This window comes from Desmodus rotundus, chromosome 6 (assembly GCF_022682495.2).
Source record: "Desmodus rotundus isolate HL8 chromosome 6, HLdesRot8A.1, whole genome shotgun sequence".
NCBI lineage: Eukaryota > Metazoa > Chordata > Mammalia > Chiroptera > Phyllostomidae > Desmodus > Desmodus rotundus.
Genome location: NC_071392.1, coordinates 114,156,997 through 114,184,044, shown reverse-complemented (window position 1 = coordinate 114,184,044; position 27,048 = coordinate 114,156,997). Strand labels below are relative to the sequence as shown.

The 27,048-nt window shown below is 55.8% G+C and overlaps 1 protein-coding gene across 1 annotated transcript in view; it reads right to left on the bottom strand.

Annotated features, from left to right (window-relative positions):
* The window catches only part of NOL4L (nucleolar protein 4 like), a 120,612-nt gene extending 112,044 nt beyond the window's left edge, over nucleotides 1-8,568 (bottom strand). The window contains exon 1 of the mRNA XM_053926726.2: nucleotides 7,675-8,568. Within this exon, the coding sequence (XP_053782701.1) occupies nucleotides 7,675-7,995 (321 nt within the window). The 5' untranslated portion in view covers nucleotides 7,996-8,568. The remainder of the gene's footprint in view (nucleotides 1-7,674) is intronic.
* Nucleotides 8,569-27,048: the final 18,480 nt, after the last annotated feature.

Sequence of the window (27,048 nt, the reverse complement as noted above, 5' to 3'; positions counted from 1 at the left end):
CACAACCAGCACCGGCGCTCTGTGGGACCCTGAGTGAGTTCTCTCCACTTTTGACCTCAGTTTCGCCATCTGCAGCCGAGGGGCCCCGTGTCTCAGAGAGGCCGAGAGGACTGGACGCTGAGGGGGGTCGATGACCTTGTGGGGAGAGGACAGGCCCAGCCTCCCAAGTCCCCTCTCTCCCCTACCCTGGGCAGCCTGCCCAGGCTGCAGTTGAGATGAGAAGGGAAGGGGCAAGGGGGAGGGGTGGCATCTGTCTTCCACCAGGCTGGGTCTGGGCCAGTGGGAGGACTGCTTTGAGCTCTGAGAAGCCTTTGTGGAGTGCCCTCAGATGAGGGGGCGTCATGAGCCTGGGGTGGGGTGGCGGGCTACAGCACCTGTGGACCCCTGCCTCCGCGTCCCAGGGCACAGAGGGCTGGACAGCCATGCAACCCGCGCCCTGCCAGGCTCTCATCCGCCTCACAGAATCCAGGGGAGCGTACGCGAAATGAAGTGCCTGGCACCTGGCAGGGGTTTGAAAACACAGGAGATGTGCTCAGACCCCTGCCAAGGGAAGTAATCCTTGCCCCAGCTTCCTTGGGCTCTCTGCAAGACCCCAGGGTCCAGAACTCAGGCTTCCAGGCAGGGACTGGGGCAGGGGTGGGAATGGGGGTGTGTGTGAGAAGCCCCTGGGAGGCTCATCCTTCTACCTTTCTACCTGGTGGGTGACTACAGACCTTGGTAAAGCCCCCACCAAGAAGGCACCCTCCCACCAAGAAGGTACCCCCTACCTCCTGACACCCTCTTCCCTGTGGCACCCTGACCTCTGGGGTCCGGCACCTCCAGCACCAGGAGGGGATTCGGAGGCAAGAGGAACCACAGGAGACTTCACTGCACAGTAACTAGGGAAACTGAGGCTCAGAGCAGGGCAGGAGCCAGCAAGGGCAGAGGCAGACCCCGAGCCTTCATGTCCGCAGCTCTGGAGGCTTATGCCAAACTTATGTTCTTCACCAAGCCTTCTCTGGTGTTCTCAGTGACTCGGTACAACACCAACTGGGCTCCCAACGGTGCTGCAGATACAGAGATGACTAAGACACAATCTCTAGTGAACGCATAGCTGCTGCCCCCCTACTACGTGCCAGGGTCTTTGCTGGCTTTCATTTCCGCTGTCCCATTTAATACCCATGGGATTGTTAATCACCATCCCCATCTTCCGGATGGGAAAAGTGAGGCTCAGTGAGACCACATAGCGGCTGACATTCCCTTCCTAGGACTTACTATTCACATGCTTCGGGCTCTACGTGTGTCAATGCGTTCATCTGCACACCAGTCCCTCACACCTGTCCTACAAAGGAGACAGGATTATCAGCTCCATTTTACAGATGAAAAAACTAAGGTTAAATTGGTAAAAAGGGCAGAGCTGGGATTTGAAACCAGAGACCTGCAGTTTGAAACCGCAAGCCCTTGATCTCCCTTCTATGTCAAACTGGGTGGGGGCAGAAAGCCGACTCGGGAGTCCTTGTTCTAAAAGCTGCCTGTCCCGGTGGGCCCTCACCCAGCTTCCTTCTGCTCCCTCTCCTGCTTTGGGGTCCAGAGGCCAGGCCTGCTCTGACACAAGTTAGCAGAGTGACCTCCGCAAATGAGACGAGAGCCTCTTCCAGCTTGCCAAGCCTCCTGAAAGCAGGGCTTTGGAGCCCACTTTCCAGGTGAGAAAACTGAGCCTTGGAGAGGCTGAGCAGGCTAACTGACCGTGTCCCGTGTAAGGAAGTGGCTGAGTTGGGGTCCCACAGGTCCTGGCCCTCTCTCAGGTCCTGAACCCACCCCACCCCTGTGGTTCCTGGCTTAGGGCTTCCTAAGTGCCACGGCAAAGGTCACAGGCTTTCCCCAGCTGCCCTGTAGGGCAGGGCGTAGGGGAGGAAGAGGAAGAAGGCTAGAAACCGGGGGGTGCCTCGGCCACTGTCATGGGGACTGGAACATGGTGCTACCTCTGCTCTCCACTCCCTCCCTCACACTTGGCTGCAGCAGCTGCTGAGACCCCGGGGGCAGCAGCAGCCGGGGCAGCAGCTCAGGCTGGCCTGGTCATGACGAAGGACACCGCTGTCCACGCGGCACTGCCAGACTGATGGGGATTTTTCCATAGGATCCCGAACATGTGCGCATGCACACACAGTCACGCCGGGGTCTGCCGATGCCCACACCCCAGGTGCGTGTACATCTGCCAATGCAGACGTTCACAATCACACACACTCACAAGCCCTCAGGCTCCACCTGTACACACACACACACACATACACACAATGCCCCAGCACCCAGCATCCCACCCTGCACATGGACAGGCACATGCACACTCACGCCCACACAGTCACACTTCTGCTCGCACATGCACACAGCGCCCACGTGCACACACATGCTCTACCATGAGTTCACGCGCACGTGTGCAGTACTCTCTCCCACCATACCCGAGGTAAGAGCCAGCTTGGAGAAACACAGGTTTGCCTGAGCAGGTCATTTTGTCCCTGGGCAGCCTAAGCCATAGGCTTCCTAAGCGCCAGTCCTCCCAGAAGCATTTTAAAGATACCAGATGGGCTTCCTGACTCTCAGACATTCAGGGACGGGAAGGCTGCCTGCAGAGGGCCGTGAGGGAGAGGATGTTCATGCCGGGTCTGACCCAAAGGAGAAGGGAGCATGCTGTCTCCACTCCCCAGGACATGGTGACCCGGGGCCCTGAAGGGAGGTCCCAAGGAGGCGGAACCTGATCCTCCAGGATCACCCAAGCTCTAAAATACAGTCCCCCAGAGTCCACAAGACCATATTCACCAGAATTACTGAGGCTTAATTAACAAAATAGCCCATGTCTGCTGTGAGAAATCCAAATGGGGCCCGTGCCAGACGCCACTGTCAACCTTCACCCCAAAGTCCCCCAGGACCCCAGACAGCAGAGGCCTCCTCCCTTCTTCTTACCCCATACCCATCCCAGTGAACCCCAGGAAAGCCCTCAGACACCTCACAGAGCCAAGCCTGCCTCAAGCACCAGCCTATGATTACGACACATTGACCAGAGGGAGGCTCCCAAACTCCTTCAGATTAAGGTGGAATGGACCGAAAGCTTGTCGTGAAGGACCTGGCTTTCAAATTGGGTCAGGACGCATGACACGCCTCAGCCAGGGTCAGAATGGACATGCCTGGGGGCGGTGCCCAAGCTCAGGGCCTACCCCTATCTGCAGCGGCCTTAGTGGAGTTCCGAGCCTCCCTGAGTCTCAGTTTACTCATCGGAGGGATGGCAACAGTAACAGCACTGACCTGGTCTGCTGTGAGAACTCAATAGGTCACTGCGTCTCAGCGTCTCAGCACAGTGACAGGCACAGAGCAATAACCCAGAAAGGGCCACTGTGGTGATCATTTGCAGAAAAGCAGGAAATATTAAGGTATTCAACCGAAGGTCAAGGCATACATTACACTGTGCTAAGTCAGAGGCCATTTCCCGCCCAGACCAGCGGCCGCAGGTGCCAAAGGTTTACACAAAAGCTCTGGGGAGAAAGACTGAAGACTGTGAAAACGCTCTCCACTAAATGAACGTTGTCTGCAAACTGGGAAAAGACCACCATTAGTCAATTTGGCCAGCAGAACACCTGGGGTCCGGCTCACAAGAGCCGGGTGCTGAGAGTGGAGTTTGGCAATCTGGAGTTTCCCCTCAGGGAATGAGGCCCTAATGGGGGGGGGGGGGTTCCTGGCATGTGACAGGCCACAGAGAAGCCACAGTGGATCTTCGTCCCAGTCCTGGCTCCCTAACAACAGAAACTTCCTCTCTTGAGGGCCTCAGTTTTCCCATCTGGAAGATGGTGGAGCTGGGCTGAGAACATCTTTTTCCAAGACAGCCCTGGGGCTCTCTGGTCCAGGGCGTTGACAGATGGCCCAAGGTCCTGCCACAGACATAACCTGTGGCCCTTGCAGGCCCCGGAGGTAGCCCCACTCTGCGAGACCAGAGGAAAAGGAAAGCGGCTGGTTCCCTTTGTGGCTGACACTGGAACAGAACCAGAGGGTCTCGCCCCCAAGGGGTTTGCTTCCCCTGCTTGGCAGGCCACGGAGGCCGGAGCTGACCAAACACAAGAAATAATAAATCCTACCCGGGCTCTGACCAGCCAGGAGGCCCGGCTGGCTCTTGTCATAAAAAGATCTTATCCCCATGAGCACCCTGTGCCCAGCGTGGAGGACTCCGCCCTCCTCCCCTCAGCCCTCCGCCTCCACTTCTATTTCCTGTGACAACCTGCAAACTGTAGACCAACTTGCCTCTCTACCCGCACCCCCCCACGCCCAGGCTTCTGCTCGACCCCAGCCCTGCCCCGCCCCCCACCCGGGCCCCAGCTGCAGGAGGCCCAGGCAGAGTGTAATTCCCCTTGCCCTCCTCTCAGCCCTCGGCCGGTCCGGACAGATTAAGCCTTTGTCACACACACCCAGAAAAGCTCAGGGCCAGATGGGACAGGACAAGTGGTGTCAGATCATCGACCCGCTGCTGGCCGGGACTCAGGGAAGGGCCCCGACCACAACACCACATATGGCTGTGGGAGGAGGAAAGGGGGCCCAGGGAGGGGGCGGCAACATGGAAGAGAGACACACACCACAGCTACCCTTGGGACTTGAGCCCATGCAAGGGACCCTGGTCCGACCACTGGATGACCAAACTGCCACACCTCCTCTTTCCTGGAACTGTTCTGCCTGGCTTCTTGATCATACCCTCAGTTGCGCCCACTGCCCCTGCCAGCTGTGTGCCCCAGGAGGAGGCGCAGAGTCCAGCCCATCCCAATGCCCCAGTGCCCCTCACAAGGCCTGTGGGTGCTAAACAAATGCCTTGGACAAAGGTTTATGGCCCAATGACCTTCATAAAACCCACCCAGGACAAAACTACAGGATCTTTCCCAACTGCCACCAGAGACGACAATAACTTTAAGTGTGTGTATATGTGTGCAGGCCAGTGAAGGTGGGGGATGCCCTCTGCACCGTCCAGAGGAGGTCCCATTCAGCCCCTCTCAGGAAGAGGCAATGGCTGCCCCTGAATTCCCAGCAGGATTCATTCCTCTTAAATCAGTGAAAAGGAAAATGGAAATGTAAAAATAATAACTGAGCCCCAGGAAGGTGCTTGAAGATGGGGGTGGCAAGACTAGGGGCATCTCCTGCGGCTGGCTCCAGTTGGCTGGGCAAGTGGCAGGTAACTAACAGGCTCTCTGGGGACCAGCAGGCCAGGCAGGCGGGCATGGGGAACTTGAGGGGCGGGTTGTCACAGGAGGGCATGTCTGTTGTGTTTGTCATCCTTCTGGCAGCCTGGGCAGGGAGGCCTGGGTCCCCTTTCTCTGCCTCCCAGGCAGGTGGTCCCTTGGGGAAGGCTTATTATTGGTCTGGGAGCCACGGTGGAGGCTTGCAGGGCCCCTGCAGCCAGGGCGGGTCAGTGTGAGCCTCATGAAGGTTATGAAGAGACTGGCTGGGCTGGCAGATCCGGGCCCAGACCCAGCACCCAATTTCTGCATGTGGACTGGATGGGTGTGTGTGCGCTTGCTCCACCTTGACAGCTGTGTGGCTGAGGGGTTAGGGGGACTGCCCTATCATATCCACTCCCTAGAGGAGAGGTCGACCCACACAGTGAACGGGTGAGCCAGCTGCCAAGTCCCAGGGTCACTGCCCCCCAACACCAGGAGTGGGTGCAGTGAGGGCTTCTGCCTCATACTGAGTAGATTGGGCCAAGGCTCCCAGCTCCCTAGGGAGGGATAACCCTGATGCAGTGGATGGGGGTGGGGGGGCAGCCCTCACTGATCTGGGAAGCCTAGATGGCTCAGGGCAATGACCCGAGGTAGGGGCACAGACCCAGCCAACCATCTGGTGGGTCACTGACCTCCAAAACCCACACTTAGGCTAGGGACACTAGCCCAAGACAGGGGAGAAATGAGAGGGATAGGAACTGGCAGGGTGGGAGGGGCTGACCTAGGCTGGGGAGAGGCAATGACCCATATTCCCCGCGTGGGAAAGTGGGCACTGATTTAGGCTGGGGGAGGGGTCCCTGACTCGACCGGGGGAGGGGGCTATGACCCAGACTCCCTGGGTCTGCAGGAGAGCACTGATTTAGGTTGGTGTCGGGGGTGGTCCCTGACTCTCGCCGGGTGGGACTCTGCCCCAGCCTTCCCCTTCAGGAATCGGGCCCCGGCGCGCCCCCGGCCCGGCCCTCTGCTCTGGGTCCGGCCCGAGGCGGCAGCGGCGCAGATGGGCTGCTGGCGGCCGCAGCGGCAGCCGCGCGGTTATCAGCGCTCCTCGCAGATGGGCCGCCCGCCCTCCGCGCTCGCGGCGCCCCACTCCCCGCGGCCTGCAGCCCCGTCCCCTGGGCGAGGGGGGAGGCGCCTCCGGATCCGCTCCCTGGCTCCCGCCTCCCTCCCTCGCGGCCCCCTCACCCCGCGGGCCGGGCCCGGGCGGCCGCCGGAGGGAGAGGAGGAGGGGGAGGGGACAAGTGCACTTTTCGTAACGACCGAATCAATTGTGTGTGAAGAGCCCGCTCCGGCCGGGGACCGGGCTGAGCGCGGGGCGGGCGGGCCGGACGGGGGAGGAGCACAGAGGGGGGAGCGGGAGAGCGAGCGAGGGAGGGAGGCCGGCGCGGGGCCGCCCCGCTCGCTCGCTCCGGCCGGGCGAGGCCAGGGAGGGAGCGAGGGGGGCAGGGAGGAAGGCCGGCCCGGCTGGAGCGGGCCGGGGGCTGAACGCACTCGAGGAGGGTCTCCGCGACGGAAAGTTCAAAGCTCAGCAGCGCCCCGGGAGCAGCTGACCCCCCCAGCCCCCACCCGCTGCAGAACAATGAGGTCCCGGCGGGGGAGCCGCGGGGCCCGCGCCGCACGCCCTCTCCAGGGCGCCCCGGGCCGGAGGGGACGCCCCCGCCCGCCAGCCCGCCTCCTCCCTCCTGGCGGCTGCGGTTCCCCGCCCCCTCCCCTACGCCACCCCGCCCGGACCGGGCTGGCCCGGGGGACGGGGGAGGGGAAGGGATGGATAGGTCAGGCCGCCCCCGTCCCAGGGAGGGGGGAGCTAGGGGCCCCGGGGGCGGAGGGGGGCGCCCCACCCACCCGCGGGAGGCTGCTCCTGCGCCAGGCTGCGGCTCGGGCTGCCCCTCCCCAGGCCAGCCCCGGGTGGGGTCCGGGCGACAGTGCCCGGGCGGACCCCCTCCCCGGACACTGGGGAGGCGAGTGGACTCCCCGTCCCGTGGCTGCCCCTGCCCCCCCGCCCGCGGCACCACCCTCCACACACACACACACACACACACACAGACACACACCGCCCAGCCGGCCCGGGGGCGGGAGCGCGAGGCGCCCGGGACAGGCAGCCCTGGGGCGGGAGGGGTGGGGGGGAGGTACGGGCTTCGGAGAAGCCGCCTGCTGGCGGGGGGAGGGGACAGGAGGACGGAACATGCTGGGGTGAGCAGCCCGGGACAGCCCGCCCCGCACGGCCACGGCCCGGGCAGCGGCGCAGAGGGGGGCAGGGACGCCCCGAACCCGGAGCGCAGCCTGGGCGGGCCGGGGCGGGCGGGTGAGCAGGGACGCGTGCGCCTCCGGCGGGCCAGACACACGGACAGCCTCAGGGACACAGGTTCGGACACACATCCACACCCCCACCCCGCCCCCGCCCGCCCCGAGCCCCGCGGCGGGACCGGCCCGCGGCCGCCGCGCTCTCACTCACCGAGCCCGTCTTGACCGGCACATACACCACTTGGCCCATCTTGGGTTCCCGGCTGCTGCCCAGGCGGAAGCCCTTGGAGCGCACCCAGAACTGGAACTTGCCTTTCTCGCCGGCCGCCGGGCCGCTGCCCGCGCCCGTCCCGCCGCCGCCCTGCAGGACCTCGGTGATCCGCTGGTATTTGCTGCGTGTCACCGTCTTGGTTTTGGCCGAGTCGCCGTAGGTGCGCAGGCACCAGTCCCGGAACTGGCGGCCCAGCTCCGAGTCCCCGGGACTGCGCTCGCGCTCCCAGCCCCCGCGCAGCAGCAGCGTCGGCTTCGGCATCCTCCCGCCGCGCCCGGCGCCCTCGGGGGCGGGCCGGCCACCGGGCCGCCCGGTGCCGGGACTGGGCTGGGCTGGGCTGGGCCGGGCCGGGGCGCGCCGCGGCCCGGGCTGTCCCGCGGTGTGGCTCCGGCGCGGCTGCCTGATGGGCACGGGCGGCGGCCGGACGCACGGGGCTGCGGCGCGCTCTGTCCTGCTCGGGCGGCGGCGGCGGCGTTGGCGGCGGCGGCTCCGGCTCGCCTCCTGCTCCGCCTCCTCCTCCCCCCGGCCGGGATGCAGGAGCGATGGAGGCAGCTCCGGGCCCGGAGGTGCAGAGGGGGCGGGCCGCCCCGCGGGCGGCAGGGGGAGGCGGGAGGCGGGGAGCGGCCCCGGGCGCGGAGAGCGAGACCGAGCCTGGGCGCGGGCGACGGCGGCGGCTGTCAGCTCGCGCGGCTCATCCTGCTCTTGCTCAGGCTCCCGCTGCCGCTGCTCTTCCTCCTCCTCCTCCTCCTCCCGCGCCCGCCTCCACCACGCCGCGGGATCCCACCTGTTAGAGCGTCGCAGCCTTCGCCGCCGTCCCCTCCACCCTCCCGCGCCCGCCCGCGGGGCCCAGCCTCCGCCCCGGCCCGGCCCCTGGGGGCGCGGAGGCTGCCGCGCCCGCAGCCACTGGGAGGGCAGGAGCCGCAGGCGCGCAGTGCTCAGCCCCGGGACTGAGTTCCCTCTGGCGGGCCTGGCCCAAGCCTCCCAGGCCGCGCTCTGACCCGACCTGGCGGTCTCACAGGCAGTAGGACACCGACCCCGCCCGGCCACTAGCTTCCCTGCCTCCCCGGGCGGCCCCGCCCGATTTTAGCCAGGCACTGGAGGTTCAGGGCAGGGCCCCTTCCCTCGCAGCAACTGGCCTGACCTCCGGTGCGTGGTGCGAGCCCGGGGCCAGAAGAGCAGTGTTCCCCTAGGGAACCCCTAACTGCCGCCCATGGGGCCCCCCAACTTCCTCCCCTCGGCCTCACCCCAAATTCCCCAAAGTTTGGCCAGCCTGGCTTCTGCCAGCCCCACTGCTTTGGGACAACCCTTGGCCCCAGGGACGTGGTCAAGATTGGCCGATGGCCTCGCTCAGGCCAACCCCACCAAGACTTCATGCATACTCAACACACCCATAAATTTAGCCTGAACTACCCTGTCTTCGTGGGTGCGCCTTGGCCTAGAATCTCTTGCTGAGTAAACTCAGGTGGCCTGCCATCCACCTCCTCTCCCGGCAGGGCTTAGCTTGATAGAGCCAGCCCCAACCCCCTTAGTGAAATTACCAACATAAATAAAGGCATAAGCCAATTCCCCAGAATTTCTGCCCTCCTTTCTTAACTGCTGTGTCTCTCACCCTGCTGTCTCCTGGGGCCTAGCCCACACGTCCTCAGGCCTGTCTTGCATGTCACCACCCAAGCCTGAGGCCCAGAGTTTGTCCAGGACAGGACCGTTTTCTAAGACCTACTGGCTTCTCCCATCCCAAGGTCTCCCACGCCGGTACTTAGAGTGTGCCACGTCTTGGCAACTCTGAGAGGCGAAGGGGACTGGCCCATTTTTATAGATAAAGGCCTGGGGCTTGGAGAGGTGGCCTGACCTACTCAAGGTCATGCAGGGAAGAGGGGAATTCAGCTCAGGTCTATCTGGCTCTTGCCACCACATCACACAAAAAGTCTCCCCCTACCATCCTTCTGGGAGGAATCCCAACACTGTATGTGCCCAGCTCCCTTCCCCCCGCCCCAGACAGGGGGCTTAAGGCCCATGTCTGACTCATCCCTATACCCCAGGCCCTAGCACAGCACCTGGCACACAGTAGGTGCCAAAAAATGCTGAAAGAACCCAAGAGGTCGTGCAAGCCCTAACCTCTCTCTACGTTTCACATAGACTTATTTTTAGATAATTTACATTTCCATGTTACTTTATATACACCAACAAGTCCACAGTCATTTTTCCTCTTTATCTTCCTAAGAGCTCTTTTTGATTCCATGCTGGCATGCCCATTTTCCAAAAATGACCACTGGGGCTCAGCAAGAAGAGGGCACTACCCAAAGGCCACCCACCTCCAGGGGTACAGGGGCTCCTGCATGACTTGGAAGCCCATGCCTTGACTTTTCCAATATACCCCTTGACACCGCCACAGCTGACTTCCTTCCTGAGAGCGAGGATGCTCTAGCCCAGCAATACTAATGGCCACTTTCAGCAAGGGTGCTCTGGTGCGAGGTGGTAGGGCCCCCATTTGCACCCAGGTCTCTCTGTTCAATACCAAGACCCATTTGAAAAACCATTAAGCCAGACCACCTCTCCATGCAATCTGGGTCTTACCCTGCCTTTCAGAATCTAAAACCCTGGTTGTCATTCTTGGGCTGAGTTCTAGTGTGGCAGAAGGTGTGGTTTAGTGAAAAATCATAGGTGCTCTTCATGCCCTTCATGCCCATTGGCCGCCTCCCAACTGAATGAACCCATCAGTCCGCCCTTTGCTGTGTGACCTCAGGCAGGTCACTGAACCCCAACTTCGTCTTCTCTACAGTGGACAGAGAGTCATGGATATAAAGACTCAGCCAAATAAAATATGTGAGAGAGCCTTACATATCACAGGTACCCAGTAAATGCTATTTTCTCCTTCATGAAGTATTCAAGGAGGGTGAACACTGTTGATACTTTTCATGTTTCATTCATTCAGCCAACATTTCTTGAGCAGCCAGTGCTGAGGATATAGCCATGGGGTCCCAAGGTCCTTGCCTCCTGGAGCTCACTGGTGGGTGGGGGAGAAGACCACTGAGCAAACCCACTGTCAGTGATCACAGCCTGGAGAAAGGGCCATGGGGGAAATGGGGAGCTGTGGAAACAAACAGTGGGCGGGAGGGACTGCTTTTCTTAGGGGCATCGGGAAAGACCCCTCTGAGGAGGAAGATTTGAGCAGTGACTTAAAAGGAGCCAGCTATGCTATGTTATGTGGGATGAGCATTCCACATAGAGGGAACAGCATGTGCAAAGGCCCTGAGGTGGGAAAGAGATTGGCATTTTCCAGAAGCTGAAAGGAGGCCAGTGTGGCTAGAATGAGGAGAGTGAGGAGGGGTAGGAAAGCAGGAAACCATGGGAAAAACTTTGGATTACATTCTAGATGCGATGGGAGGCCATTGGTGAGTTCTAAATAGAGGAAAGACTGGGGAGTAGAGAGCAAATGAGAAGTGGAGGGAAGCTGCAGTGGCCCAGGTGTCTGTGGTTGAGGGGCGTGTTGGTCAGAGGCCTTGGCTTCTCCTCCTGTGTGTCAGCTCACTCTACGCCAGCTGCATGGCAGCCTCTTGCCCCAAGTGGAGGTGGCTGAGTCAAGGAGTAAGAACGGCCTGCTATAGGCCATCCCCACTTCTATGGCAACAGATCCCCAGACCTCTGGCTTGTTCCTGTCAGTGGCATCCTTTAGCAGGGGTCCTGCCCCAGAGCATGCTGGGTGGGAGGTAAGAGTTTCACAATGCCAACTTGGGGGTGAGGAGAGTAATCCTGATCCTAAGGGGGCAACTGTTCCTCCTTTTTTCCCACTGCAGAAACCTGCCAAAAGGACATGCATGGTAGGTCGCCCCATTAATCATAGGTCAGTGGAGCCCCTGGGTATATTTTTTTAACCTTTAGTCCAGATTTCCAAGAGAGGCTGGGGTTGAAGCAAGAGGAGTCCTGACCCCCAGGACTTATGTCTACTTCCAAAACTGGTGGTAATATGCTGGGTCACCAGAGGTAAGCGACGAAGGATCTGCGGAGTGTAGAGTTGAAACTGCCTTTTGCAGAAAGGTAAATTGAGTCCCACAGAAGGGAACAAGCTCAGAGCTACAGGCAGAGCGAGGCATCCGGCCTTGTCTGGTTTGGCCTAAGTTACCTACTTTTCACTGAACTCTGACTCCGGGCCCAGATGAGTAGGAATGTCTGCAACTCAGAGGTGAGGCTGTCCCAGCCGGGCCTGAGGTGGGGCAGAGTTCCAGGCCTGGGGTAGGGCACAGTGACTCAGGCACCCACAGCGGCCTGTCCACCAAAGTCCAGGAGGAGGCCCTGGAGCCTTGCAGAGGGGTGGTTTTCACTGCCAGACACTGGTGCCACCTTCATCCTGGGCTTGGGCAGCCATTGCCACCCCCTCCCCATTTCAAAGCATCTCCCCCTGCAGTCTGCCCAACCATGCCAACCTGCTGCTCCGGGAATACTTCACCCAGAAATGCTTCCCGACCCTTCAGTTTGGCTCCGGAACTTTCCCAGACCCCTGGGCCTTTCCCATCCCAGGTCTGACTACACGATATCACGATTGCCTGGTTGCTGGTACCTACCAGTACCCAGCACAGGGGCTGAGGTTTAAGAATTATTGAATAACCAAGCAATTGAATGAACAAATGAATGAGCTGGTTCTCAAAATGCGCATCTCAGACCGAAGGCAACAGCATTTTCCACCACATGACTCTGCCTCCCCCCCACCCCCACACCCCACCCTGTGTACCAGTCTGTCAACCTTTAGCGTGCTCTTCCCAATAGGCACTGCCATCGAGTCCCTTGACATGAGTCCCTTGGTTTACTTAGCCTCAGTTTCGATGTCGGTGAACTGGGGATAATAATTTTTCCTAACTCGCTGTTGTCAGAATAGGCACTAGATAAATGTTAGCTCCTGTTATCTATGTCTGTCTGTCATTCATTCCGATGTCTGTGTGTGTGTCCTCTGCATGTCGCAGGCCATGCCTGGTACTGGGAATGCAGCCATAAACAAAATGGCCCTGGCCCCACCCCTGCGGAAGCTCAGGGACTCGTTAACTTAGACAAGGCGGGGGGGGGGGGGGGGGGGGGGGGGGGAGAAGGATGTATCTGCACCTACAACGGCCCACGCCACGGTGCCTGCAGAACCATAACCAAGTGGGGAATCATTCTGTCCACCTCATGGAGTTTGAGAACCTCTTGAGTCCAGGATCTCTCCTTTCCCAAAACTAAGGATTTCATTCAGATGTCACCTCCCCAGAGGAGCCCTCCTTGACTGCCCTTTCAAAAATAGTCCCCCAGTGACTCTCTGTCCCCTACCCTGCTTTATTCACCTTCCCAGACTCAGTGCCACCTCCTATTATACTGTGTCCATTTCCTTGGTTCTGTTCATCTCATGCACTGGGGTGTATGTTCAGAAAGGGCAGGGATTCCATCTTGTTGACTACAGTATCTCCAACATCCTGAACAGCTGGCACATAGTAGGTGTTCAATACATATTTCATTGAATCAATGAATGAATTTATTGAGGATATGGCTCAAGTGTGTATGTGAGTGAGCAGTCACATGTTATAAGTAAAATTGCACTGAGATGCAGGAAGATTTATGTCAAATTGAAAAGGAAAGAGGCTTTACATTCTGTTATTAATTGTCTATTGCAAGGTAGTGCCCTTCATTGGGCCTCAGTTTCCTCATCTGTGACATGGAGCTAGTGCTGACTTGCAGAATTATTGTGAGATGCCAGTCAAATGTGGTACAAAGTGCCCAGATGGGGCCTGAGCCACAGTAGGTGCCATGAGGACAGCTCTGTCATTGTGACGGAGCCTTCGGTTGGGGAGGCTTATGGAGGGGGATCCCCAGGGCCTGAGCCTTTCTGCAGGACACAGAGGAAGCTGACACTGGATCTGTCCCGTCACCTGAACTCGCCAGTAATTTATTGATGCTGGATGCTGGCACCTAGCAGCTTGCCGGGTCAGCCTCAGGGAGGAGGTGCGGATTATTGGGGCCTACCCCCAGCCTCACCCAGGCGGGGTGGGGTGGGGAGAGTGGGTCTGCATGGCCCAGGAAGACTGAAACGTCAGCCCATACAAGTACCCTACTATGTGCCAGACACTGGGGGACTGGGGAAAAACCAGGTGCATTCCCTGCCTCTTGGCCTGAGCTCCTAGAGGGCGAGATGGACGTACTTCATAATTTGAGCAACCACAAAAACTGTGAGAACTGCAGGCGGGCCTACTGTGTGCCCAGAAATTTGTACATATAACCACATTTAAGCCTCAATGAGGTCTTGTTTATATTTTATAGGTCATTAAATGTCATCAAAGAGATGATGTGCTCAAGGTCACACAGCTAGTGAGTGGCTGAGGGAGGACCTGAACCCAGACCTGACTCACTCTGAAGCCCAGGCACACCTTGCTGCCGCCCTGCCCCAGTTGGCTGGCTGCACTATAAGGGAGTGTAAAACAAACAAACAAACAAACAAACCTAAGCTAAATAAAGAGCTCTGGGAGTTCAAAAGCGAGAGGAGGCCCATTGCACTGAAGGTTTTCTGGAGCTGAGGCCTTTAGCTGGCCTCAGAGGATGGGTGAAAATGCCTAAGAGGGAGGGTGTTTCAGGGCAGGGAAACAGCTGAAGCAAAGGCTTGAAGGTGGAAAAGGGAATGGTGTTTGGAGCGTGGTAGGAATGCCCACCTGGAAGAGCGAAGGGGCCCTATAAGGGGACAACGGGCGTTCTGGGGTCCTGAATGCCTGGCCAGGCTTTGGGCTTCACTGGGTGGGCCTCGGGGAGCCATGGGGGGTTGTTGAGCAACGAAGCCGCTATTTCCCCCTGACCAGACAGTTAGGGCAGAGGGGGCCTGGCATACAAAGACCTCTAAGGTCTAGTTGCAGCCTCACCTCCCTCCTCTCCCCTTCGCCAGCTCTCCGGGCCTGGCAGGCTCACTGGCCCCGGAATACATCTTCTCACTCTCACCTCCATCCCTCCCCCCAAGTGACCTCTGTCTACCCAGGTCCCACTCACTGCTCAGGTCCCCTCCCAGGGCCATAACCCCCATGAAGCCTGCCACCAGACTGTATAGGCCCTCAGTTACACGCCTCAGCCTCAGAGGCCTGGGCTGGGCAAAGGCCCAACCTTCACTAAGAGCCGCAGCCCTCACCATCCACAGTGGTCGGCTGCTGCTTTCACCTGCCCAGCAACCTTCTTCTGGTAAGCTGGAATTCCTTTGAGAAACTGCCCCTTTCCCATGTTCAGTGCATGTAGCTGGACTGACCTGCACCCTGGCCATTAATTCCTCATCCCCCTGACCACTATGGTGGTGGCCAGATGGCTGACAACACCATTTGAGCCCCTGGATTCAGCTGTGCCTGAAAGCCCTTTTTATTTACACTTAGGTCTATTTGTGCTAGATACCTTGCAACCCAAAGATCCTTGTCAGATGCACCATCTGTTTGGTGCAGTTTGAGCCTCCTCTGGCCTGGCCCAGAGAGCCACACATCCACCTCACTGGCCTGGAGGAGTCCCCCTTCACCCCAACGCAGTTAGGACTTCTCTCACTTATGACTCCTGCTTTTCCCCAGAATAAAGTCTTAGCATTCAAGGCCTTTCACCGTCATGTTGTGGGCCAGTCCTCCCTGTTGCCGGCCACTCTGAACTTCTCACTTCTCTGAACAACAAATGTTTTACATGACTGGGACTTACATAACCTGTTCCCCTCACCGGGACCTCCACCTCTTCCCAAATTTTCTTCCTGGAGAACTTCTACTCATCCTTCAGAACCCCACTTGGCTGTCACCCTGCCTGCCATACTTCCCTTGACCCCCAGGCGAGGTGAAACGCCTCTTCCCCCAGGCACCTCGAGCTCCCCAGACGGTCTGCTTCAGAGCCGTGACCACACAGTATGGTTATTGTCTCCTGCTTGGCCACCTTCTCCCCGGAGGAGCACCTTGAAGATAGGGTCTTATTCACTTCTTATCTCTCAAAGGGCCATTGAATAAATGTCAACTGACTAACATACTGACTGGGGCTGAACCCAAGGTCATAGTGCCTTGAGGCCTTGTGAGCCATTAGGTAACTATTTTTGTTGGCCAACTCTTCTAGTTAACCACTCACTAAGGTTTGTTTTTTTTCTTCCCTTTGGTGGGAGGGGTTACTTCAGAACTTCTCAGAGCCTTTAATTTGCTAGTGGAGCACAGGGCCCTGCACAAAGTCAGCCCTCGATAAATGGCTGCCAACATCTCTATGACCTTAGCTTTCTCAGGAAATATTCGGCACACTGAACCCTGACCTCTTTGGGAAGCTATGGATCCCTCTGGAGAAAGATGCCAAGCAAATGCCAGGTCCAGGCCTGGCTTACCTCCACAGGGTTTGGGTCTGGGTCTCCACATGGGAACGGCTCATCCTCTTCCCTGATTGGAAAATGAAACATTTTTTTTTGTTGAGAGGGATTTTCTGCCATTTCATGTTGAATTTTGGTGAGTGGTTTCTGACAAGCAAGGTGGGCAGGGATGTGCATGGAAGAAACTCAAGGCCGCCTCTGGCCACAGGCTTGTATATGAGGCCTTGGGCTCTGCCAGTTGCTGGCTGCGAGCTCGGCCCTTGGGCACTGCATCCCAGGGAGAGTGTGTCCTTGGGGTGATCCAGAAGGAGTTCTTTCCCAGGGAATTCTTTCTAGAGGTTTCCCAGAACCTTAGAAGGAAGGCCCCAATGGCAAGTGGCCTGGCTACCATCCTCACCTCACCAAGCAAACCAACACGCTGGATTCAGATTCACAGTGGAAGGGAAGGAGGTATCTCTGAGTCTCCTTCCCCTACTCAGTCTTCTTCAAGATGACAGTCATGGACAATGAGAGGATCACAGCATTTCTCCATACCTTCAGCCACCCAAACAAAGGGGAAGTTGACAGAGTAAAGCAGGAGAGATTTCAGTTAGACAGCAGGAGGACTTCCTCCTTGCCAGATGGTCTATACATGACCTCAAAAGGAGCACAAAACTAAGCTTTGGCTGACAAATACTGTGGGACTTTAAGTCAGTGCCTAACTTTCTCCTTCCCTTTGTTTGCTCATTATTTTTAGAGAGGGGAAGGGAGGGAGAAGGAGGGAGAAAGAGAGGGAGAGAGACATCAGTGTGTGGTTGCCTCTCACACACCCGGTGCTGGGGACCTGACCTGCAACCCAGGCATGTGCCCTAACTGGGAACTGAACCAGTGATCCTTCAGTTCGTAGGCTAGCACTCAAGCCACTGAGCCACACCAGTCAGGGCTATTTACCATGAGGATTTTCAATGAGACAGTGTGATGAGGTCCTGAAGCCAATGGCAAGGGGCTAGATCAAATGACCTCCTTAAGTTCCCTTTCCTCTCTTTTTTGGGGAGGAACTCCCAGACCATGGGGCTGGCCTTAGGCTCAGGGACGTGTGTGTGTGCGTGCACAGGCACATACATGCATCATGCACATGGACTCTAAGTCACATAGTCGGTGCTAAATTAATGTTTGATTTTCTACCCCTTCTCTTGGGCCACTCTCCAGGGCAGAAAGAGCTTTGGCAGATGTTAAGAAGTCTGGGTTCTAATGCTGTATCTGCCCCTAACTTGCTTTGACTTTGGCCTGTCCCTTACCCAACTGAACTTCGGTTTCCCCCTCTGCACAATAATGAGTGTGGACAGATTACAAGATCCCTTCTCTCCTGAAACTGAAACCCATGACTGATCCAGTACAGTCTCACCACAGCTCCCTAACTTCCCCGCCAGTTACTGGTTTCAGATACACGGGACTTCCTTTGTTTCCTTGACTTTGCCAGGGCCTTGAGAGTGGTCTCAGGCCCCTGTCACAAGCCATGTGACCCTGGACATGTCACTCCCACCCTAGGCCCTTTGCTCAACCCTCCTCTCTTGCCACAAGTTCACCTAATGAACTCCAATTCATCCAACAGCTCTCCGCTAAATTGTTACTTCCCCTCCACACCTCACTCTCACGGAGGACGCTCTCCTAGGGTCCGAGGGAGCACCCCTTCTTTGTAGTACTTAACCACCTGTCATTTCACGTTTGTGTGATTTCCTTATTGATACGTGTTCTCTCCAACACTGTGAATTCTATGAGGACAGGGACTGGATCTGTCTCGGTCCCAGTTATGTCCCCAGTGTCCAGCACAGGGCCTGGCACAGAGTAGATGCTCAACAAATAGCTATTAAATAGATGGATGGATGGTTGGATGAATGACCTTCCTATTCTCTGTCAGGAGCTGAGCTACTGACAGACCCTCCCTTCAGAGAATGGACTGGGGGTGCATCGGGAGTCCCTGATGGTGTTAGCTCCCATCCACACCCAGGTTCTAGAGGGGCTCTTCCTGCCATCCTGAGAGCTCAAGACAGGCAGTTGCCATCGGCTCCCAGTAGCAGACAAAGGAAGCAGCCCTAAGGGACATGCCTGCTGGAGGAAGGCCACACAGCAAATATGTAATAGGGACCCCATCCCAGGGTTAACAAAGCTGGAAGGGTTTTCTATTCTCTATTTCTTTCTTTTCTTCTTTATTTATTTTGACTTTTTAAAAATTATATTTTATTGATTTATTTATTCATTTATTTTATTTCTGGGAGGAATGTTCCCCATGGTCCTTTTTATAATATTGATTATGCTATTATAGTTGTCCCAATTTTTCTCTCTTTGCCTCCTTCCACCCAGCACCCCCCACTACCTCAGATAGTCCCCCCACCATTGTTCATGTCCATGGGTAATGTGTGTAAGTTCCTTGGCTTCTCCATTTCCTATACTGTACTTTACATCCCCATGGCTATTCTGTGACTACCTATTTGTACTTCTTAATCCCTTCACCTCTTCACACATTCTCCCACATCCCTTCCCATCTGGCAACCGTCAAAATGCTCTCTGTATCCATGATTCTGTCTCTGTTCTTCTTGTTTGCTTAGTTTATTTTTTTAGATTCAATTGTTGATAGTTATGTATTTATTGCCATTTTATTGTTCATAGCTTTGATCTGATTCTTTTTCTTAAATAAATCCCTTTAACATTTCACATAATAATGGTTTGGTGATGATGAACTCTTTTAGTTTTTCCTTGTCTGGGAAGCTCTTTATCTGCCATGATTCTAAATGATAGTTTTTCTGGGTAGAGCAATCTTGGCTGTAGGTCCCTGCTTTTCATGACGTTGAATATTTCTGGTCAACCCCTTCTATCCTGCAAAGTTTCTTTTGAGAAATCAGCTGGAATTCTTATGGGAACTCCCCTGTAAGTAACTAACTGCTTTTCTCTTGCTGCTTTTAAGATTCTCTCTTTATCTTTAACCTTCGGCATTTTAATTATGATGTGTCTTGGAGTGGGCCTCTTTGCATCCATCTTGTTTGGGATTCTCTGTGCTTCCTGGACTTGTATGTCTATTTCCTTCACCAAATTATGGAAGTTTCCTTTCATTATTTTTTCAAATAGATTTCCAGTTTCTTGCTCCTTCTCTTCTCATCCTGATGCCCCCATGGTGCAAATGTTGGAACACTTGAAGTTGTCCCAGAGGCTGCTTACACTAACCTTGTTTTTTTGGATTTTTTTTCTTCTTGTTCCAATTTCTTGTTTTTTGCTTCCTTATGTTCCAAATCATTGATTTGATTCTCAGCTTCATCCACTCTACTGTTGTTTCCCTGTAAATTGTTCTTTATTTCAACCAATGTACGCTTTGTTTCTGACTGGATCTTTTTTATGCTGTTGAGAGTCCTCACTAAGTTCCTTGAGCATCCTTATAAACAGTGTTTTGAACTCCGCATCTGATAGGTTGCTTATCTCCATTTTGTTTAGTTCTTTTTCCTGAGTTTTGATCTGTTCTTTCACTTGGGCCATGTTTCTTTGTCTCCTCACTTTGGCAGCCTCCCTGTATTTGTTTCTATGTATTAGGTAGAGCTGCTATGACTCCCTGTCTTGGTAGCGTGGCCTAATGTAGTGGGTGTGTCCTCTGGGTCCAGTGGCACAGCCTCCCTATCACCCAAGCTGTGTACTTGAGGTGCACCCTTTATGTGGTCTGAATACACCCTCCTCTTGTAGTTGAGCCTTGGTTGCTGTTAGCAGGTCAATGAGAGGGATTTACCCAGGCCAGTCAGTTGCAAGAACTGGCTGTGACCACTGACCACCAACCTGCACCCTCTCTGGAGGATCAGCTGTGCAGGGGCAGGGTGGTGGTGCTCTATTGTCGTCTATAGCTGTCCACTGGGTGTACAGGCTCTGGAGTTTCCCCAGGTGGTGCAGGTCAAGTTCAACCCCCACCTGTGTTCTGCCTGAGGCCACCCTGCCTGAGCTATAAAGCAATCTGAGATGGCTACTTGTGCTGGGCTTGGAGATTCCCAGGCGAAGCCAAGCTGTGAATATAGGCTGGCTGTTGCTAGTACCAGGCCTGGGGTCACTTAGCAAGAGTTATTGGGGATGTTGCTTGTTTGATAGGATTTCGGAAGTTGTGAAGCCTCAGCCCAGACCAGCTATTCATATAGAAAATGCATGGTTAACAGTTTGGGTGGGCCTGTAAATTGGGTGGGATGGAGTCTCAGGGGATCTTCAGTGTTAGCTAGGTTGATGGAGTCTCAGATATGACACCCACCTGGTGGCTCTGTCAGGGTTGGGGGGCTCAGAAAAAAGACAATGGCCTCTGTCCACTTTTCTGTCTGGGAGAAAACTGTCGCCCAGCTCCCATCAGACACTTCGGTTTCTCCCTGTACGACACTGCTACCTTTCAACTTCCTACCTCAATGCTGGAGTTCAGAGGGAGTGAGTCTGAATAAGCTCATGTATGTGTTCTTGAAGGGGAACTGCTTGGGACTCCAGAATTTTCTTCCACTGACTCAATCCCATTGGTTTTTGCAGCCAGAAGTTATACAGACTTATCTTCCTGGCACTGGAACCCTGGGCCAAGGGGCCTGGTATGGGGTTGGGACCCCTTGCTTTTGAGATATCACTCCTGAATTTTTACCCACCACATATGGATGTGGGACCAGCCCATTTTGTATCTCCACCCCTCCTACTAGTCTGGGTGGATGTGGTTTCTTTAATTCCGTACTTGTCAGACTTCCATTCAGCTCGATTTCTGACAGTTCGGAGTGACAGTTCTATGTTTTAGTTGTAATGCTGATGTGGTTGTGCGAGGAGGAGAGCCGTGTTTACCTATGCTTCCATCTTTATTGGAAGTCTATTTATTTATTTTTCTACTTTTTCTATCCTCCATTTGACAGAGGTGGAAATTGAGGCATGGAGGGAGAAGGGCTTGGCCCAAGGTTTTCCTGGCCAGACAGCAGCAAGGTGGGGATGGAAATTGTGATTCTTGAACTCATAGTCCTTTTTCCCACTTGGCTAAGGGAGAGAACCCTGGGTTTGACCTCGGTGTAACCTTGTGGATTCAGATGATGAATAATACCACACAGTGACCTCTGGCAGTGGATGATGCTGGCAAGAAGGACCCTAAGGGTTTCAGTCTCAGCACAGCACTGGGCTACCTGGGTTTGAAGCCCAGCTCTACCATTCACCAGCTGTGTGACCTTGGCTGGAGCACATTACCCCTCTGTGCCTCATCTGTAAGATGGAGGAAATCTGGGTTATCGCATAAATAGAACAAAGCAAGGTGTGGTCTGGGACCATTTCTAATACATGTGAACTGTAGAAATGACCTGGCTAGAGCAGGAGAAAGTGATCCATTCCTCTCTACATACCAAAAGAATGGGGCTTCGGCTTCTTGCCCTCAGGTCCACTGGAGAATATGGGTGAGAAGGGCTTCAATAATCGTACTGACCATTTTTTAGTCCTCTGGTACTTTATAACCCGCTGAATCCTCATAACCACCCTAGGAAGCAGACTCTACCATTATCCCATTTTACAGATGTGAAACCAAGGGTAAGTGACTTGTCCAAGTCCCACAGCTTGTGACCTAAAGAAGGGGACTCATGCCCTTACCCTGCTCTGGTGAGAGCTTGGCTCTGAAGGGCCCACGGCCAAAGGATGGAGAGAGATGTGCTGGCCTAGGGAGCAAACTCCTGGAGGGAGGTCCTGGGTCAGGCCTTGTAAGCTGAGGAAAACTGGGCAGTGGATGCTGGTGGAAGGTGCTGCTAGAGCTCCTGCATCCCTGGGCCAGGATCCTGGGTGTGCCTGCTTGGCAACCACACCACTTGCCTAGTGCTTGGGGGGCAAACCCGACTGGGAAGGCAGGGCCAGTCTCTCACCCCTGCAGTCAGGACCCCCAGCGCAGGCCCCAGACTTAGTGAGTGACTTAGTTTAGTGAGTGCCAGGCACCCTGCCCTATAGTTGCCAGACCTCTCAACAACCACAAGCACCATTCTACAGGGGAGAAGATTGAGTCCCAGCGCAGGGAAGGAACTTGCCTGAGGCAGCACAGGTCTGTCTGAATCTCTTTTCCACGGACCACACTTCCCCTCCTCCAGCAGTCAGCACCTACGACAGGCCCCAGAAGGCCACAAAGCCCAGAGCAGTGGAAAGCATGAAGCGTCTTGCCCCAAGGTCTAATGACGTATGAACAGAGCAAAGAAGGGCAGCTTCTTCATGCTCCCAAAGCCCCCAAGTGTGGAAATTTAAGGACCATTTTTAGGGTCCTTTAAGAAGTCCAAGCTCCCCCTTTTACAGATAGAGAAACCGAGGCCCAGAAAAAGGATGAGTCACATCCAGGGCCACCAAGCAGGTAAGGGACAGACCAGAATCCAGCAGAGCAAGTACAAAGGCCCATAGTGTGAACTAAAGCCAGCAGGCTGAAGGGAAAGGAGGCTGGAGAGACAGGCCAGGCGAGGCGTTTGGCCTCTAGGCCAGAGCAGTGGGAAGTCATTGGACTGGAAAGGTCTATCTGCCACCTGGCTCCAGTTCTTAAGAGACCCATCTGGCAGCCAGGGACTGCCTGGCCTACAGGAGGGTGGGATGGGACTACACAGGCCCAGAAGAGGGGGGCTGATACTGTGCCCGGTCTGCTCCTCTCCCTACCTCCAGAGCTGCTTGCCCACCTGCTGACTGGACCCCACTCAGCGGACTGAGGGCACCTCAGCAGAAGCCTGAGTTCCTGATTTCCACCCCCACATCTGCCCCTCCGCTGCCCTCCCATCCCGGTAAATACAAACTCCATTCTTCCTATCCCCTGGGCCAAAGACCTGGGAGTCCCCTTGGCCCCCCTTCTCCCACCCTCTATACCTGATCCACTGGTAAATCCCTTTGGCTGCACCTTCACAATATACCTGGAATCTGACCACTTCTCACTACCCTGCTGCTGCCCCTGGTCACCAGCAGGACAGCTGCACCAGCCTCTCCCTGCCCCCAACCCGGCCCCTGCCATATACCCTCTGTAAGGCAGCCAGAGGGAAACTGCTAAACACAAGTCAGATCATGTCCCTCCCCAGCTCCGAAGCCTTTTGTGGCTCCCCACCTCCCTCGGAGTAAAGCCCTGACTTCAGCCCTTGAGGCCCGCACGCTCTCTCTGCTCCTGCGGCACACTGTTCCCCCTTGCCTCCAGGCATTTGTACATGCTGTTCCCTCTGCCCTTCCCAGATGTCTGCAGGGCCGGCTCCCTCACTCTTTCAAGTCATCAGATGTCACCTTCTCGGGAGGTCTCTCTGACAACCTTATTCAAAATGGCAACCCCCACCTCCCACCCCACGAAACACACCTCCCTTTCTCAGCTTCATTTTCTCCACAATTTACATTCTATACGCTATTTAACTGACCTATTCATACAGTTTATTCTCGGCTCCCTCATCCCACATTAGGGTTTCAGCTTCCTGAGGGCAGGAATCGTTGATTGCCAGTTCCCAGGACAGTGCTGGTGCGGAGGCGTCAACTCAGTTCATTCTCTCATGCTTCTAACAACCCTGAGAGAGGGGTGCCTGAGCCTCCTGTCACAGAGAAGGGCACCAAGGCTCAGGGAGGGAAATGCCTTGCTTGAGGTCACAAGGCCAGGACAGTGGGGGTGGGACTTGGATCCTGGCCCACACATCCCACCCTGACCACTTCAGGCTGCGCATGGGCTGGGAGCAGGACCTCTGAGCTGGCTCATGGGGAGTGGGAAGCAGCCCATAGCAGCCCCGCTGCTGTCAGCGCCCTCCCCGAGGGGCCAAGGCAGGCAGAGCAGGGAAAGGGCTCCCACCCGGTGGTGTAAGAGGGGCATTGGGAAAGGCCCAGGGGCACCAGGTCCATTCTACGGTTGCCCAGCACTCACAGCCTGAACGGCTATGGGTGAGAAAGGAAGTCAGCAGGATCCAAAATAGGTCTATGTTTTGGGAAGTGAAACTGGGTGCCAGGGACACTAGGCCAGAGGAAGACCTGGGCCTCCGGGCTGAGGCTGTTAGGGTGGGGGGTCTTCCCCTGCCTCCTCAGCCTAGGGAGAGTGGGTCTTGGAAGCAGGCTCAGGCCTCTCTCACAAGCCCTGTGACCCTGGACATGTCACTCCAGTTCTCTGACGCTCAGTCTTCTCATCTGTAAAATGGGACTAAGGGGAGTAAACTACTTCACTGGGGACTGGGGAGGTGCGATAAGCCCATGCCCTGAAGCCCAGCGCTGTTGCTCAAAAGATAGTAACACTGTTCATATTCCAGATCCATCTCGGGTGCCTCCTCCTCCAGGAAGCCTCCCCAGATCCTTAAATCAGAAGGAATCTCTCCTTCTCCAAGCCCCAACCCCTTTCAACTTCTCTTTGTTTCTGTTCACATGTGTCGTTTCCACTAAATGAAGCCAGGGCCCCATCCAAGTACTCTTAGCTCCTCAGTGCCCAGGACAGGGCCTGACAGCTGAGAGGTGGCACACACTGGGGCTGAATAAGGGAACCAAGGGCAGAGGCTGACATATGCCCTGGAGCGTCTGAGGTCTGCACCCTGAGAGCCAACTCCTCAGGGTGCCCTGGAGTTGTGGTAAGAGTAGACAGAAGGTACATAATTTATGTCTCTTCTGAGCCTCAGTTTACTCATCTGTAAAATAGGGACCCTTGGGAAAACGGGACCCAAAGCTTCTCTGTCCCAGATCAATAAAACCCCAGACACCTCAGAGTGTGCCTGAAGCAGGGCTGTCCTAAGATGGGACCTTTCAGACCCAGGGGGCCCTACGTTCTACTTGCCCTGATGACAAGCAGACCTCCACGGATGAAAAGCTTCTCAGGTACAGTCAGGGACTTGCCACTTAATAAAATCAAGAAATCAAAAATAATGATAAAGCCCAGAGAGGTTAGGCTACTTGTCCAAGGTCACACAGCAAAGTAGGGCAGAGTAGGTAGGGTGCCCAGTTCTCCTCACTCTCAGTCCCAGGGCTCACTCAGCACAGCTTAGTCACCACATTGTGATGAAGTGAGAATCAGGACACCCATTGTACAGAGGAAAGCCTCAGGCTCGGAGAAGAGAAGTGTCTGTCCCAGACTCTTTCCCATCCTCTGAAGGCCCTACCCTTGGGTCTTCTTAAGGGTTCCTGGAGTCCCATGAAGGCTGGACCTTCAAACCTGGGAACTAAACTCAGAGCTAAGTCTCCTCCAAGAAGGACCTGTAAGGGTCCGTGCCTGTCAGCCCTCCTGTCCTGCTTGGCTCACCCATGAGCTTGCTGCTGGTGCACTTTTGGAAGTCCCACTGCGCATCCAACTAGGCAGATTCAGAATAGTGAGAACAGACATCCTACATGGCATTTACTGGGTGCTGGGCCCTGCTCTACAGGCTTTACCTATATCCGCTCCTTTGAGTCACAATAACTCCATGAGGTCAACTCTAGGATGAGCCCCATTTTACACATGGGAAAACTCATGCACATCCCAGACTGAGCTCAGCTTCCGAAAACCTGCTTCTCTCCCAGTTTTCAGCCCAGACAGTGACACCTGAAGTCCCCAGGCAACCTCGCTGAGAACAGGATTCACCCCTGACAGCCCCCCACCCACTGCCTCTCAGACCAACATCCAGTCAGACCTACCTCCTAACCTGGCCACTCCACTCCTCTGTGACCTCCTAGGTCGTGAGGGCGACCCCTTCTTTCTGTCTTCCCTAAGACATCGCTCGAGCAACTCACCCCATCTCTTAGATCTCTCATCTGCCTTTTCCTGCCTACCTGAGCCACCCTAATGACATGCAAACTGCAGATCTTTCTCTCCTCTTAAAAAACCACTTCTCTGAGCCCACACCCCTCCCCTGCTGTCCCGCTTCTCTCCCACCTTCACGGGAGCTCCCTGAAAGCATGTCCATCCCCATGTCCCCACTCCTCCCTGAACCCACTCCCCCCTCCACCCGAGAAACCAAGGACCTCCTTGTTGCTAAACCCAAAGCCATCCCCTAGCCCTCATCAGCAAGCAGCATTCCACATAGCTACTCCTCGCTGCTCCTTCATTGCCTCCGTTGCTGGCATCAGAACCTTCTGGTTTTCCTCCTACTTCTCCGGCTGCCCCTTCTCAGTCCCTTTTCTGCTTCTTCCCCCTTCTCGCCCCCATCTCTCTGGAGCCACCTCTTCAGCTGGGGGCCCAGGCTCAGTCCCTGGTCCTCTGTTTCTTTCCATCCACCCTCCTCCCTGCCTGACTTTAAAGATGCTTTCTCTGCAGGCCACCCCCACACTGACATCTCCCCCAAGCTCCAAAGCCTTGTGTCCACCGTCCTCCCCCACAGCCCCTTGCAGCCTCTCCACTTTACTCTCTTCCAGTCTGATCTCCTGATATTTGCACAGTGACCTGTTCCACTCTCAGCCTTACTCATCCTGTGAATGGCAACTGCCTTCTTCCCAAGGCCCAGGCCACAACGTTGCTGCCATCCCGAACTCCTCCCTCTCCCTGCTTCTGTCTCTGTCTCGTATCCCACACGGGAAATATCAGCAAATCCTGCCAGCTCCAACTTCTAAATTCATCTCGGTTTCCAGCACTCCTCACCATCCCCTCAGCCTCCCCCTGGACCAGCCTCCATCATCTCTCGCTTAGATCTTTACCCCAGCTGCCTCCCTGTTCTCCCGGCTTCTGCCTGCAGTCTATTCTCCACATGGCAGCCAGAGGGACCCTATTCCAAGGAGAGTCCCATGTATCCCTGTGCTCACTACCCTGCAGTGGCGCCTGTCACTCAGAAAAGCCCAGTCCTGATAAAGACCTTAGAAGCCAGGCATGCTCCCCTCCTGTCTCCACCAACCCCGCCCCGCCCCTACCACCACCACCCCCCACCCGAGGTTCACTCCTCTCTTGCTCCTGCCTCCAGGGGTTTGTTTCCTGGAGTGCCTTTGCTGAGCAGTGCACACGCAGAGGTCTCCTTGGCCTTCCCGGGAGCCTTATCCACAATTTCAGCCTACCACCAGCCACTTCCTGTCCCCTTCTCCCATTTTTCTTCTTTCCTTTAGCACTTACTGACACTCTCACATACTGTCTTACCTAT